This window comes from Heptranchias perlo, chromosome 14 (assembly GCF_035084215.1).
Source record: "Heptranchias perlo isolate sHepPer1 chromosome 14, sHepPer1.hap1, whole genome shotgun sequence".
NCBI classification, from domain to species: domain Eukaryota; kingdom Metazoa; phylum Chordata; class Chondrichthyes; order Hexanchiformes; family Hexanchidae; genus Heptranchias; species Heptranchias perlo.
In genome coordinates, this window is record NC_090338.1 from 59763672 (window position 1) to 59780833 (window position 17162).

General features: G+C 40.7%; 1 protein-coding gene across 1 annotated transcript in view; it reads left to right on the forward strand.

The window, feature by feature from the left end:
* The window catches only part of LOC137332223 (uncharacterized), a 63969-nt gene that overhangs the window by 20592 nt on the left and 26215 nt on the right, over window positions 1–17162 (forward strand). Inside the window, exons 8-12 of the mRNA XM_067995915.1 lie at window positions 1447–1575; window positions 5154–5209; window positions 6390–7323; window positions 8250–8393; window positions 12876–13010. Coding sequence (XP_067852016.1) covers window positions 1447–1575; window positions 5154–5209; window positions 6390–7323; window positions 8250–8393; window positions 12876–13010 — 1398 coding nt within the window. The remainder of the gene's footprint in view (window positions 1–1446; window positions 1576–5153; window positions 5210–6389; window positions 7324–8249; window positions 8394–12875; window positions 13011–17162) is intronic.

The window sequence follows — 17162 nt, forward strand, 5'->3', positions numbered from 1 at the left end:
CGGGTGTGTAATTGGCAAATTAATTTCAATAGAGATAAGTGTGCGGTGGCACATTTTGGTAGGAAGAATAAGGAGGCTACTGCTTGAATAATAAGAGTCTAAGTGGGGTAGAGGAGCAGAGGGATCTGGGGGTACAAATACACAAATCACTGAAAGTAGTGACGCAGGATAATAAGGCTATAATAAAAACAAATCAAGCACTGGGGTTCATTTCTAGAGGGATAGAATTGAAAAGCAGAGAAGTTATGTTAAACTTGTATAGAACCTTGGTTAGACCACACTTGGAGTACTGTGGATATTGATGCACTGGAGAAGGTGCAAAAAAGGATTTACTAGGATGATACCAGAACTGAGAGGTTATACCTATCAGAGAAGATTGATCAGACTGGGGCTCTTTTCTCTAGAAAAGAGAAGACGAGGGGTGACCTGATAGAGATCTTTAAAATTATGAAAGGGTTTGATATGGTAGACATAGAGAAGAGATTTCCACTTGCATGGGAGACTAGGGGCCATAAATATAAGATAGTCACTAATAAATCCAATAGTGAATTCAGGAGAAACTTCTTTACCCAGAGAATGTTAGAATGTGGAACTCACTACCATGTGGCAACTAGCAGAGATGCATTGAAGGGGAAGCTAGATGAACATGAGGGAGAAAGGAATAGAAGGTTATGCTGATAGTGTCAGATGAGGGAGGACGCTCGTGTGGAACATAAATACCTGCATGGACCTGTTGGGCCAAATGGCCTGTTTCATTCTTTGTAATCTATGTAATTTTTTGTAGTCTCTGGAGTTGGACTTGAACTCACACCCTTCTGACTCAAAGGCGAGAGTGCTACTAACTGAGCTATGGCTGATACTAAGTATTCAAGCCCCACTCCAGACAACACCGGCGAGCAGAGATGAGAGTTCTGGTTTCTAAGTATTGTGTTGATATTCAGCGGGATACTCACGCCTGATGGGAATGTAGTGGTGAACCCCCATCGCGTCTAGCCGGTTCTCCTGGTCGGGAGTTGTGAATCAGCCTAATGACCTGCGCATGCCTTTGTTATGGAAAGAAACTAGAGTGCATTCTGCTGGATGTAAAAGCAGTGGAAGAAATGGGTTGCTTCGTGCCTCTCGGCCCGGAAGAGAAGAAGATAGCAATAAAACGTAAATTAAACTTACTACATAGCAGCATTTTGCAGAATAGAGGATGTTGTTGATAATCTCACGATGTGTGTGAGGGTAGCACATTTAAAAGTCTTAAGTGACTATGCTCCTATGATTACTATTGGGTGAACGGGCCTAATTCTTGGGTATATGGAGGATAAGCCACGTTCAGTGAATGAGGAATCTGATAGCAGGTGGTACAACTTCTAATGTTTTTGCTGTTATAAATGGTAAATAATTGTAGTTCATCTCTGAATTGTTTTATAATGATTATGTTTATATTGTAATGAATAGGCTTTCCTGAAAATGGATTCTGAGATCGCTAGCAATAACATAATTGAACACTTCAAGAAGAAGCCTTTGTTCTATGGTAGATTACTGACTGCAGATATATCCTCCGCTCAAATTCAGCCATTGCTAAAGGTAAGTAAATGTAGCCATATTTGTGTTTAATTTACTGAGTATTTGAACAATATATATTCATTTAATTTTTTTAATGTATGAAACCAAATAATTGAAAATATTGTCCGGATCCATTGAACAGGGTTTTTTATAATTACTTATTCTGCATAAAATCACCTGGTTTTTACTTAACAGTGGCATGCTCTTAATTCAACCCAGTATTTACTTAACAACAATTACACTTTGTAGCCTTAAAAGCACACACACCTACACGTTAACAGCAGAAATATGCATTGTGGTATAATCAAGTACTTATAAAATAGCACCTCCTACAGTGAGCAATCCCACAGGAGATTTTCTAATTTGTAATATATTAAAAATCTTGCATCTCTGTTCTCTCGTCAGTTTTTGCCATTAATATTTCCTATGTCCACATTTATAATGGAAATTGCCTATATAAACCTTGTCAGACTGTAACTCCTTCTTCCCCTGTTGGTGGGAGGGTGTAATTACAATGTGGCAAGTTTACTTCGACAGTTTTGATTATAAATGTGGACATCAGAATTTATAATCTGAAAAAATTGATGGGAAATGCATGCAGATGTAAAATGTTTAGATATGTTTACAGACATAGAAAATGTAAAATGCACTTGTGTGTTTATTTTATATATGAATTTCATCCCTAACGCACTGGTTAAAATCCCAGAATATATTTATCAAAAATGGAATTTGACATATTCAGTAAATGTAAATCAATTGCCCTGATGTTAATTCCCTACATGGCATAAACACTCCTATTGTTGTAAAACAGTGAATCCTCTGACTCAACATGAGCAACACCGTGTGAGGTCTGCGAGTAATACCTAAAACATTGCACATGTACACATTTTGTCTGTCACTCTTCAGGTGCCACACTTTTGTATGTGCAAATTTTGGTGTCAATTTCATCTGAATGGCAGAATTTCATATTTGTAAAGCAGTGAGAAATCACAACTGAACAGATAGAGAATGTACAAAGCAGCAAAAGCAAGCAGGATTGAAAACTAGCAATTGTGAAGTTCATCAGCAACAGCTATCAGGTTTTTTTTAGAAAGGTGAACTAGTCAAATTATTTGAGTTCTTGAAATTTTTTTTGCTGTCATCTTGGAAGGTTTGTAGGGATATTGTTAACATTGCTTTATATTTTTTCTGGGGAGGTCAGGGGATTTGTTTAGTATCTCTTAAAGTAGGGGATCAACAGGTGGTGGAGAGTGCATTAAGTCTGTAATAGCTGAGGGTAACCCCCCCCCCTCCCCCAGGAAATCCATATTTAAGAGAAACTGGATTTCTTGTGTGTATAAAGCATCAAAACAAAGCATGAACTGTTCAACTTTTTCTGAAGTAACTGAAAGATTAAATATGTGTAATATCCAGCAATTGATCTGCAATTACAGTCAGCAAGTAGAATAAGAGAGCCAAACACAGCTGAAGAGAAAACTTGACTTGAAGCAGACCGTTATATTTGTAATGTATTCTAAATGGTTGCAGTGGCTGCATTTCGTTGTTCTTATGTATATGAGCAATGGCTGTTTTTGAGTCCTGAGTAGACACGGTGGCAAGTTCTGGACGGATTACCATTACTCAAGTTTGGAGGGAGGTTCTATTTTTTTTTAAAAATCCTGAATTGAAATGTTTGCTGAAGTTTACTTTGGTAACACTCTACTGTTGGGGGATATTTAGTAGAAAAGGAAATAAGCAAAGCAGTTTGTTTTAAGTTTGATGTATTTTTTGGCTTTCATGTATGTAAACTCACAGCCTCAACAGATAAATATTGAAGTTAAAGAGTTGCTCCTTCATATCATGTGCAGATATTTATTTACATAGTTGTGGTGTGTAAGGGAACATATTTATTTACCTGCAGTGGGTAAAGAAAATACTCGGGTCGGCAGGTTGACTATTAGGTTTCACTCAGCAACCCAAACACATCTAAAAATTTTGAATGTTGCAAAACGCTCCTTTTTATACCTCAATTTATTAAAAGCCTGTTTCAAACAGATTTGGGCCATCAATCAGTCGGCCTTGAGGTTACAATTTTAATTAAACTGCACCAATGCCTAAAAATTTCAGGTATCAGAAACCAACTTACCTCTACAACCTCCTCTTAATCTAAATTAAAAGCTACACTGGAACATGTTTTTGTTCTGAGAGATGATGGGCAGAATATTTCAGTCATATCCTAGTGAAGTAAAATTTTAACCTTATGTTTCACTCATGACCTGCTTGCATTTGTGAGTTTGGACGTACTCTACTGTTGCATTCTGTTTCTTGCTTAGTTATTTTCCTTTCCCACTTTGGCTTTTCCTTCAGGTGCCTCTGATTTATCTGACTGCGTGTTATTCCATACTCCCAGTTCTCAATTCCTAATGAATAATTATTGTTCCATTTGGTGTATTTAACATTCCCCCTTCAGGCTAATTATTCTTAATTTGGTTCAAGCCAGTCTCTGAGATCACGTAACTGGATAACAATTTTTTCTGACTCCCACACACAGTTCTGGCTTTGGTATCAGTGGATCCCACTTTTTGAGATAGGCATCTTAATTATTCTTCTTCACTTTTAAGATCAGTCTGGTTTTTCCTACTGTAAGTAGTTAGACTCTTTACAGCATGTTTTGTTTGATGGTATTTCACCAATTTTCATTCTAGGTTTGAAACTGGGTCCCCAGGAGCATGTCAGTATTTTCCATGGGTTCCCTGGGGGAATGCAAACATTTCCAGGAGGTCCCCAAAAGTGTGCCAGGTGCTTTCATAAATATGAAACCCACTGTCCTAGGGGACTTGGTACTATACGGAAAATAATCCTACTTAAGAATTATTCAAAGGTGAATAATCTATTTCCCTTCATGGCAATAAAACAAGAAAAAACACAGCTTACCAGTTGAAGGGAAGTTTTGAAATTGTTTGTTAAAAAAGAAAATGTTGCAAATTCACCGTTTCCTTGCATAGTGTTATGCGAAACCATAATATAGTGCAATAAAGTTAGAAACATAGTCTGTGGAATAAGGAAAGGTGCTTTGCCCCATGAGCTTGTTCTTTCCGATCTACTGTGTACAACTTCAACTGTCATGAACTCTCTCTAAGTTACTTAATGCCCTGGAGATACGCCTGAAAAACCAAAGAAATCCATCCTCCAACCAGGTGCTCCAGATCCCTAAACTGCAGCTACTTGCCCCTACCTGATGGGCAACTGCTCAGGGAAATTAATCATCTACACCCGGATCAAGTGTTTGCTTCCAAGTTACACCTCCGATTCACCCTCTTGGGCAACTATTAAGCTCAAGAACACTGCTTGTCGCTAATTACAGCCACAAGTTGAAGCGGCAACGCATTAATCAATTAGCTTTGGGAGCAACTCGTGAATAATCTTAGGTAAAATTTCTAAGAATATGTAAAACTGAAATTTGTCCATGGGTTTCAAAGGTAATGAAGTGAGACTTAGAAGATCGATCTATGGAAACCCACACTCCACAGGTGACAGTCTCATTGTCCCAAGAATATTGGAACCACCATCGTGCCATTTTGTTGATACTTATAACTAGTACTAGTTGATTATTTTTTCAGAAACCATCTGCAAAGATTGAAGAAATGTTGAATAAAGTAAATCAAGCAGATATCAGGTAAATATAATATGTGTTTGTCCAGATTTGCAGACCCACATTACACATTCATTTTAAAGGTGATATATATTTTAATGCTCTATCTTAGCCATGGCCTCATTAAAGTTAAAGGTTGATGGACATGGGTTAATTTGGTAAAATACAAATTGAAGAATTTTTTTCAGTCGTGGCATGCAGTGTTGTATATTTTTCAATTTCTCCACTTATCCAGTTACGCACGAACTGCAAGTAGCTTGGTCCCAGCCTTTAGCCTTTCCTGTTCTTGAGTCAGCTGTTTGACGCCTTGTGAGAGTGCTACGGTGATAACTCTTCCCTAACCCCCCTTGATTGTAGGGAAGTGCTGCTGCTAGGCACCTCCCTATGTTGGCATGGGACTGACAGCTCAGTTGTACAGGGGATCATGGGGTGAACCAGTGTCCCAGCTATACGTGGCAGCCCTAGTGACTTGCACCACCACACTTCTCCTTTAAACTTAATGTGTACAAAAATCAGAAGACTGATTGGGTCGTAAATGTATTTAATCAGATGGTTTGAATTACAAGCAAAGTGTCATTGTGTCCTTATAGCTCAGTAAATAAAAATCGCTGTTCAATCTATTAATGGGCCATGCCAATCTGGAACGACCCAGCTTCATTGCCTATTCCATTCTGAGTCCAGTGAGGTTGTGGTAGGGGTGCTGCAAATGGCCTAAGCATCTGTAGGCTACAAGGGGAAAAATCAGTCAGGGTTACCTGCCCCAATTGCTATCCAGTGGCCCCTGCTAGAAAATCTGCAAGGGCGAGGATGCTATTGAGCTCAACTGTTAGCTCTGCCTTGTTAGCTGAATAACCTGCTGACCCTGTTGCATATGAAGAAAAATCATTTGGGAGAGGTACTGGAGGGCAGCCTGTGCCTGAGGAAGCATACCCCATTAGGTATGATATCTTCAAGTGAAGAGAGGAGAACAACTGAATGAAAGAAAAAAAGTTCCAACTCTTCCCTTGGTGGATGTTGAGCCAAATGCAAAATATCATTGCTGTCCACAACTTGGCCACTGGTGTAGCTAAGTGAGATGCATATGGGAAATGATTATGAAAATTGTTATTTCTGGAGGAGAAATTGAATAGCCAGACTAAATGTATAATGGCCAAAATAAGACAGTATAATTTTGTGTGTGCAATCAGTTTGTTTACCTTTTCAGTACAAGAGAATGTTTTCTCGGCCCTATCTTGAAGAATAAACCTGATGATTTGAAGAAATACCCGACATCTGAACGAGAGAGGAAAAGCTCTGAAAGTAGTGAAAAAGCAGAGTCGAAGAGCTCTGACGAAAGCAGTGAAATAGCAGAGTGGAAAAGCTTTGAAAGTTTTGAGAGAGTACAGCGGAGAAGCCGTGAAAGACAACAGCGGAGAAACCGTGAAAGACAACAGCGTAGAAGCCGTGAAATAATACAGCGGAGAAGCCGTGAGCGAAGAGAGCGTAGAATCAGCCGTGAGAGGGAAGAGCGTAGGGTCAGCCGTGAGAGGGGAGAGCGTAGGGTCAGCCGTGAGAGGGGGGAGCGTAGGGGCAGCCGTGAGAGAGGGGAGCGGAGGGGCAGCGACGAGAGGGGTGAGCGAAGGGGCAGCGACGAGAGGGGGGAGCGGCGAGGCAGCAGCGAGAGGGGGGAGCGGCGAGGCAGCAGCGAGAGGGGGGAGCGGCGAGGCAGCAGCGAGAGGGGGGAGCGGCGAGGCAGCAGCGAGAGGGGGGAGCGGCAAGGCAGCAGCGAGAGGGGGGAGCGGAGAGGCAGTAGCGAGAGGGGGGAGCGGAGAAGATCTGAGAGCAGAGAGAAAGAGTGGGGAAGCTATGAAAGCAGAGAGTGTGCAGAGTGGGAAAACGATGAAAGTTATATTTCAGAGGACAATAAGGAATCTGAAATAAACAATGATGTAGAAATGAAATCAGAGGAGCTTCTAGAGGAGACGGTTATTCCATTTTTGGAGAGTGACTCAGAACTTGAAGATCTGATGGAAAAGTATGAATCGGGCGATGATGAGGCTAATCTAGAGGATACGCAGAATGAAGGCAAGGATGAAATGGAAGAAGCTGATATTCGGGCTGATGCAGAAATGAGTCTACAAGAGATAGTATCTGAGAAGGTAAAAGACGCTTGGTGATTTTCTTTAAATGACTTTTGGGGTTTCACTCCACACTGCGGTTTGCTTCATATTTTGATTGTGAGAGATTACTGGTGAGAAGAAAGAGGAAGTGAAAGGTTGAATGGAACATACTCTGTAAATAGTGTGTTGATATCTAGACATTATGTTTTAAATACCTACTTATAAATCAGCAGAAATAGACCAAAAAGAGTTTGCAGCAGATCATAGTTCTTTGTAACAGTTTGCTTTTTAAAAGGTGGGTCTTGATGGCAAGATACTCTAATTATCCTAATTTAAGGACATAAATATCCCATTCACAATAAGTTTATTTGATAAGATATTGTGAAATTGGAATGAGGACTGACATTTTGACCTTAAATAACCATGGACTGAAACTGGACTCAAAATCTTGGTCCTGGGCCATTGCCTTTAAGGAGAGGTGTACTTACCGGATTAGCTGCATGTTATAAGGGGAAATATCTGTATGATTAATGATGTTTTCTTTGTTTTGGTGTAATGCCTAAAACTGCTGATTAGAAACAGCCCAGGAGTCAAAATTTTGTGTAGAATCCACTGTCCAGTGACATTGTGAATGGAGATGCGGTGCTGCAGCCAACACTGCGATGAAACAAAATACAGATACTGGAGTGTATGGAACACTTGTTTAAAAAAAAATGTTTGTGGATGTTTATCTACAAAATCAAACAATTATATTTGATTTGCACAATCAAACCATTGATATTTTAGTAGGGCCATGCTCCCTTTGCTTTAATGCAGTAATGTTTCTCAATCACAACTTCAGAAAAGTGTCCTCCACTATATCTGTATGTGAAACTAAAAATAGAAAATGGCAACACGATTAGAAGTTTAAACCATAATTAATTCCATCTCAGATTCTAATATAGTTTCTTCCTCTCTCTATCTAGAAACAGAAAGAGGATTGTCCAGAGAACCGGATGGTATTACTTGAGAACCTGCCTCCCTCTGGTTATTCAGATGCTGCTATTGAAAAACTTGGTGCTAAATTTGGGAAAGTCCAGAAATGCGTAGTGATGAGGCATGTGAGCCAGGTATAATGTGGAAAGTTTTATTCCTCGTTTGTTCGGCGACAAGTAGAAATTACCATCATTCCTCAGGGGAAAATTATGTGTGACACTGTCCATATAAGATTTGTGTCTTCCCCTATTCTGTAGGGACCAAAGGTGCAGTGCGATTTTATTTAATTTGGGGAAGTGCCTTTTAACCTCCACACAATTTAAATTTTATATTTAATTAAATGAGCTCTTTATTCTAATAAGAAACTCCAGGCATAAACCATGGCTTTAAAATAAAAGTATAATTTAATATATTTTAGACAAATATGGACCTAGAGCTAAACAATGTCTACAGTTCATACACGATTTAGAAGTGCTCTAACAACAAGGAAAACGTTCTGCTTTCTGACTCCAAAATGCTACCCTTAGGGAAAAAGGCTGGTATTATACTAACCCCTAAAAAGAAAGTTTTATGTATACTAAGGGTTGGCTCAGACTTTGAGGTTTGTTGAGGCCTCGTAGATGTCTCGATGCCATTGGTAGTTTCGTAGCACATATTCTCTTAGGATCAGGGCGGCATTGAAGTAAGTGATCTGGAAGAAGCAGCAAGGCAGAGCTATGACTTCCTACACATGATCATTTTTATAGTCCCTTTGATTGGGACCACGCCTTTGGGGTGGTTGCTTGCCAACTTAGGAACTGGAGTAGGCCATGCAGCCCCTCGAGCCTGTTTCACCATTCAATTAGATCATGGCTGATCTGTGTCTTTTAACTCCATTTACTTGCCGTGGTTCTGTAACCCTTATTACCCTTGCCTAACAAAAATCCATCGAACTTAGTTCTGAAATTTTCAATTGACCTAGCCTCAACAGCGTTTTGGGAAAGACAAATAGGCTCCTTCAAATACAGCGCAGGAATTGATTGGCACTCCCTTCATCCATTGTCTTTGATGTGGCCCAGTTATGCAGGTTTCCACAGAGATCAGTCTTCCATTTGTATCATCCTTGAGGTGTAACACAGTCCGTTTTACTTTGGCCAGTGGACAGCCAGGTTATGCAGGTTTCCATGGTGATCAGTTTTTTGTTTATTTCATCCATGAGGTGTGAATCAGTAGTCCTTTTATTCTAGCCTGCCTGGAGCCAATTTCACCCTTTTTATACAAAACTTCCTTTATTATCTATTTTTTACTACATATTTGTGTCTTCCCCTACTCTGTTATATATTACTTCCTTGATCTGAGGCACGCCTTCAATTCTTTCTCTTCTGTTGTAGTCAGCAGACCTTTGTTGCTACATCAGAGTAGGCTCTATCAGCGCTAATTAATTTGCTTTGGTAATTAGCAAATTTAAGTTTTCTCTTTCAGCCCCTTGAGCAGAATGGAAGATTTTTTTTAAATTCAGGACTTTTAGTTTTTGGATCAGGCTGAAAATAAGTTTACGTGCCATTCAACAAGTGTCATTCTGGAGCACAGTCTCCTCGGACATTCCTCAATTCGATACAATCCTGGTCAACCTCAGTCCCCAACTGCTGACAGATGGCAACAACTAGCTTCAAGGTCTTCAAGAATTGCCAGTCTTCATGAATTCCAGCAACCAACATCCATAAGACTTGTCTTTGTTGCTTTTCATCATCGCATGACATTTTCAAGTATGTTCCAGACTCAAGTTTACAGGCACTTTGATTAACTCAGTTCTTGGAAGGGAAGCCTTATCTGCAAAACATCTGAATTCATTTTGACCCATTGTTGGAAGACCTTGGGATTCAGCTTGGTAAGCTCAGTCAAATAGAGAAGTTGGCTGTGAGTAGGATCTGCTCACTAGATGATTCCTTTCAGGATGTGCTGATTAAATGATTGAGCTATGTTCTACGTCAGCTTGGTCAACCAGGGAGCAGGCACTGGGGCCTCTACATTCCACACAACTTTTTCTGATAGTGCTCACAAATCAAACTTTCTGGTTGCTGGCTCCACATCAACAAGCACTAATTGACCAGTGAGCCTTTGTCTTCACCTGGCATCCAGGCAATTACATCGCCTCTATCAACACAACCTTTGGTACCATCGGAAACAGTTGTCATACCTCCTGGAACAGTATTGGGTCAGATTAACTACAACGCAGCTAAAAGTCACTCCTACACAGATGCACTAACAGCAACACTTATCCGAGAAGCGAACAGTTCTGGTCTCCACATTATAAAAAGGATGTAGAGGCACTGGAGAAGTTGCAAAAAAGATTTACCTAGGATGATACGAGAAATGAGAGGTTATGCCTATTGGGAAAGATTGAACAGACTGGGGCTCTTTTCTCTAGAAAAGAGAAGACTGAGGGGTGACCTGATAGAGGTCTTTAAGATAATGAAAGGGTTTGATGGGGTAGACGTAGAGAAGATGTTTCCACTTGCAGGGGAGACCAGAACTAGGGGCCATAAATATAAGATAGTCACTAACAAATCCAATTGGGAATTTAGGAGAAACTTCTTCATCCAGAGAAGGGAATAGAAGGATATGTTGACAGGGTTAGATGAAGAAGGGTGGGGAGGAGACTCATGTTGTGCATAAACACTGGCATGGACCTGTTGGGCCAAATGGCCTGTTCCTTTGAGCTGTACTTTCTTTGTAGGAAGCACAAAAGTTAAAGCATTGACTGAGAATCCCCTTTAATAAATTTAGGAAGTTTGTGAAAACAGTGACAGACATGAGCAGTATTCACAGGTCCCAGTCATGCTAATCATACAAAAATTGGTTTTGCACCAGTACAAGAAAAGGGGGTGATGCCTTTTCCAATGCAAGGAATGGCACCTTGTCCAAAATAAGAGGCTAGTGTCAGCAACTCACCTGAGTTGAGTAGCATTTTGCTGAGGGACAAGTTGACGTTTCAGTATTTTCTGATAAGGAGGAAGAGGGGAAGCAAATGCAAAGTCTTTGTGCCTGAGTAGGAGGTTGTAGACAGTGTGATGGCTCAGAATATATTTCTTTTGATAAGTTCAGTGGCCGAATTGCCTCACACCTGATATCAGATCTAGCTCAGCTAAGGATGAGCAAAAATACTGTATTAGATCTAATAGATATGTTTACCTGTCAAGCTTTAAAGGGTTCCCTTTACCACAACCATGTGGGCCAGAACAAAGATTGTCTAGGAAAACATGCTCCAAGCAGAAGCTGTGGCATTATGCCCAAATAGGTGCCACTGTGTCCCAAGATGTCCTGTTTACACAGCCCCAATCTGACTTGGACTTGGTCTTCTGGGTGTGGATAAAACACAGCAGATCACCTGCTCAGGGGAAAGCACTACTTCCTCCTTAGAAGGAATCAAAGCTACTTGACACCTGCAAAGGATGTTTCAGATACAGAAGGCTTCTTACGGGGGGTGACATTTGTGCACAAGCATTCCACCTGTTTGATCCAGTTACCACCTATGTTCTAGCTACTGGTAAGAATGAAGTGATGTTGGACAAGCAGCGAAATAACTGCAGCAGACCGCATGGATGGTTTACAATACAGTGCAACGATGGTAGCTTATGGTATTGTCATGCACTGCCTTGCAAAGCTAAGAATCTCATTTTCCACTGAATTGAAGAAGCACCAAATGTATTTAAAGAAAAAAAGACTTGCATTTATATAGCACCTTTCAGAACCTCGGGACATCTCAAAGCACTTTACATCCAAAGAAGTAGTTTTGAAGCATAGTCACTGTTATAATGTAGGAAAGGTGGCAGCCAATTTGCGCACAGCAAGGTCCCACAAACAGCAATGTGATAATGACCAGATTATCTGTTTTTAGTGATGTTGGTTGAGGGATAAATATTGGCCGGAATACCAGAAAATTCCCCTGCTCTTCTTCGAATACCGGCATGGGGTCTTTTACATCAATCTGTTTAACGTCTCAATCGAAAGGCGGCACTCCGTCAGTGCAGTGTTCCCTGAGTACTGCACTGGAGTGTCAGCCTAGATTATGTGCTAAAGTCGCTGTAGTGGGACTTGAACCCACAACCTCCAACTCAGAGGCGAGGAGTGCTACCACTGAGCCACAGCTACTTTTCCTGCCCAAGAGGGTTTAACTTGAAGCTTCAAGAAGTATGAACAGGCGGCTGTGAGAGGATAGCATCTAGCTGGACATTCCTCAGCAAAAAAGTGGTCATTAATTTGGCCCAATGCCTTTCTGTTGTAGTACCTTTGGAAGTAGTTTCACTGGTTCTCTAGATCTCACTCTGCCTTTGCTGAGTAGAGGAACTGAAGGCCTACTTCAGATTGAAACTTTATTGGTAAGTAATGTGCCATTCCCCATAACGTCTCAATCTTGATCGGGGTATGTTTGGGTTGGGGGGAGGGTAGAGTGATTTCAAACAGCATAAGTGCTTCTCAGGGTGGTAAAAGCTGAGAACAAATCACAACAGACCATTCTCATGCATCTCTTGCAGCATTAATAGATGGGTATAAATCCATTGTAAGTAGGAATGTAAGTAATTGTAAATAATTTGTGTGAATTGCCTGCTAATGGCTATCAATGTTATAACTGCAAGGCCTTCCTGGAAATGGAATCAGAGAAAGCTGCGATGGACATGGTTAGATACTACAGGAGGAAAACGCCTTTAACAGTCCGTGGTAAAAAAGTTAAAGTGCGCAGGTATCAGAGTTATTTGGTGTCGACATTGAAGGTAACTTGTTGATTCTCTTATAATGTTTAAACAGTATACGTTCTTCCTCATTCTTTCAAATTCCACACACAAATAGATATTTGACCCGCTACTGGAATTCATTAGAGTAGATACAGAGAAGCTATTTCCTCTGGTGGGGGAATCAAGAACGAAGGGACATAATCTTAAAATTAGAGCTAGGCCATTTAGGAGGGAAATCAGGAAGCACATTTTCACACAAAGGGTAGTAGAAATCTGTAATTCTCTTCCCCAAAACGGCTATAGATGCTCTCCTGGCCAGCCTCACATCTTCCACCCTCTGTAAACTTCAGCTCATCTGATGACCATATTCTGACTCACACCAAGACCCATTCACCCATCACCCCTGTGCTCACTGATCTACATTGGCTCCCGGTCCAGCAACGCGTCAAATTTAAAATTCTTATCCTTGTGTTCAAATCCCTCCATGACCTTGCCCCTCCCTATCTCTGTAACCTCCTCCAGCACTAGAACCCTCTGAGAACTGTGTGTTCTTGTGCATCCCCAATTTCCTTCACCCCACCATTGGCAGCCATGCCTTCAGCTGCCTAGGTCCTAAGCTCTGGAATTCCCTCCCTAAACCTCTCCACCTCTCTACATCTCCTCCTTTAAGACACTGCTGAAAACTTACTTCTTTAACCAAGCTTTTGGTCACCTGTCCTAATATCTACCTACGTGGCTACGTGTCAAATTTTGTTTGATAACACTCCTGTGAAGTGACTTGGGATGTTTTGCTACGTTACAGGCGCTATGTAAATGCAAGTTGTTGTTGACAGTTGGAGCTTTCAAGACTGAGATTGATGGATTTTTGTTAGGTATGGGTATCCATGCATATGGAGCTAAGGCGGGTAAATGGAGTTGAAGTACAGATCAGCCATGATCTAGTTGAATGGCGGAGCAGGCTCGTGGGGCTGAATGGCCATCTCCTGTTCCAATGTTTCTAACAGGCTTGAGGGGCGGAATGGCCTTCTCCTATTCTCATGTTCCTATGTATAGAGGTATTTGGCTATAGAGAGGGAAATTTTTGAAAATTATTGAGCTTTTGGAGTTAAGTCTTCAAGTTCCCATTGACTGATGCCATGTTCGCTTTCAGTCAAAAGAAATACAGCCACCAACCCATGCTAGCCTGTACCATTAAAATTTATGATGAGTGCTAGGTGATGCAAAGTGTTAGCGTGGAGCCATAGAATTACATAGAATGTACAGCACAGGAACAGGCCATTCGGCCCAATAGGTCCATGCCAGTGTTTATGCTTCACAGAGCCTCCTCCCACCCTCCTTCATTTGACACCATCAACATATCCTTCTATTCCTTTCTCCCTCATGTATTTATCTAGCTTCCCCTTAAATGCACCTATGCTAGTCGCCTCAATTACTCCTTGTGGTAGTGCGTTCCACATTCTTATCACTCTTTGGGTAAAGAAGTTTCTCCTGAATTCCCTATTGGATTTATTAGTGACTGTCTTATATTTATGGCCCCTAGTTCTGGTCTCCCCTTCAAGTGGAAACATCTTCTCCACGTCTAACCTGTCAAACCCTTTCATAATCTTAAGGACCTCTATCAGGCCACCCCTCAGTCTTTTTTCTAGAGAAAGGAGCTCCAGCCTGTTCAATCTTACCTGAAAGGTATAACCTCTCATTTCTTGTATCATCCTGGTAAATCTTTTTTGCACCTTCTCCAGTGCCTCTATATCCTTTTTATATTATGGAGACCAGAACTGTTCACAGCACTCCAAGTATGATCAAACCAAGGTTCTATTCAATTTTAACATAACTTCTCTGCTTTTCAATTTTATCCCTCTGGAAATGAATCCCGGTGCTTTGTTTGCTTTTTTATGGCCTTATTAACTTGCGTTGCTACTTTGTGATTTGTGTATCAGTATCCCCAGATCCGTCTGCTCCTCTACCCCATTTTCCAAGGAGTATGTTGCCTCCTTACTCTTCCTACCAAAATGTACCACTGCACACTTATCTATATTGAAATTCATTTGTCATTTACAAGCCCATTCTTCAAGTTTATTAATGTCTTCCTGTGTTTTGTCACAGTCCTCCTCAGTATTAACTATATCCCCCAATTTGGTGTTGTCTGCAAATTTTGAAATAGTACTTCCGATTCCCAAGTCCAAATCGTTTGAACAACAATGGTCCCAGCGCCGATCTTTGTGGAACACCACTTCCCACCTTTTGCCAATCTGAGTAACCCCTACTCTCTATTTTCTGTTTTGTAGCCAGCTTGCTATCCATTCTGCTACTTGTCCCCTGACTCCACATGCCCTGACCTTAGTCATGAGACTACTATGCGGTACGTTATCGAAGGCTTTTTGAAAATCCAAATATATTACATCTATTGCATTACCCTTGTCTACTCTTTCTGTTACTTCTTCAAAGAATTCAATAAGATTGGTCAAGCATGACCTTCCCTTTTGAAATCCATGCTGACTATTCTTTATTGTATTTTTGGTTTCTAGATGTTTTTCTGTTGCATCTTTGAGTAAGGATTCCATTATCTTTCCTACCACTGATGTTAATCTAATTGGTCTATAGTTCCCTGGACTTGTTATATCTCCCTTTTCAAATATAGGAATCACATTAGCTGTCCGCCAGTCGTCTGGCACTATTCCCTTTGCTGATGAATTTTTATACATATGCGATAGTGCCTCTGTGCTCGAGTGAGGGGTAAGTGTAGGTTCCTGTTCCACTTAGTTCCTGAACTGCTCCATGCCAAGTGAAGGCTGTAGTGCTTCTCTGCAAGTTGAGAGAAAATTTAAGGGAATGGTCATACCTGGCTACCTCCAGCACATCCTGGAAACTGGCTGCAGTGGGTGTAGGTAGCAATCTGTAAGCAAAATGACCATCTGTCCTCTTTGCAGCAAAGGTGACTGCGAGGTGGACTGAAGATGTGGGATATAATTTATATAGAGAGACAAATTACATAAGTAAAACCTTTTTTGGAAAAAATATGTTGAACTCCATAGATCCTTACCAATGCCTGGGTCCTATATCATTGTTTTATTACTTTTTAAAATGTGAAGCTCAGTTTGACTGAATTACTTTGTGGATGTTAATTCTTGCTACAAGAATTTTGAAGCTTGATTCCTTATAGATGTTAGAATCCAGTTTGCCTCCTGTGTCCTTGGCTGTGATTGCTGTGGTGTAGGAACATTGCACATCCCGAACATAAAGGAGAAAATGGGTTCTGTGATGTACTCTTTCTGCAAGTATTAGACTTTGTGAGAGACATTTGAAGTTATCGGATTAGACCTATTTCACATCTTGTCCTTCACCTTTGGAGGCTGACTATAGCACAAGTTAGAGAATGTGAACACTTGTTGGAATTGCCTGATTGTACTGTATTGTGACATGATCCTTAAAAGGGTTTTAGTAATGACCTTATTACTCAGCTAAGATTGTTTTTTGGGCTGCCTGTCAATATTTCCCCTGAACCTCTACACAGGAGATTGATTCATCGCTCGTACATATTTCCAGCAGGTGTTCTCTAGCGCCAGGCAAGCTTATTGTCTTGGTTCAAAACCTTGGCATTTGGAGTGAATTGTATATTTGCTGTTTTTTAGTGAGATGAAATTTCTACGGTTATTGCTCTTTGGAATATTTTTCCAGGAGTGTCAGAGATCGAAATGAAGATGTATCTGATTATATCTAATGTACTCACTGAATGATCTGGATTGGGATGGGTGGGGGGAATGAACGAAGTCCCTGTTATCTTTCCTTCCATCTGATGGCCCCTTTACCCTCCTTTTCTGGAACTGCTCTGATCTTTTCCTTAGTACACTATATAGGTTATAACACAGTGGCAATCGTCCCTGGCTGCAACTGTGATGCAACAGTGTGAAATAAGACACAAAGATTTCAACGCTAGACTTCACTTTATACATTTATTTACTATTGTACACAAATCCAATTTTTTTCCTTTATGTAAATATGATGCGTTATTTTATTTATGTACTTGCAAATTATTGAAAATAATCCATTCTAAGTTCTTCTAACTGGTACATCTCCGCACCCGCAAAGCAGTAGACTGGCCGACGGTGGTGGGGGGGGGGGGGTGCGGTGCAGAATGCTTGATTAACCACTAAGATGTGTGCAGCCCTCCTAGGAATGATTCAAACATTAATA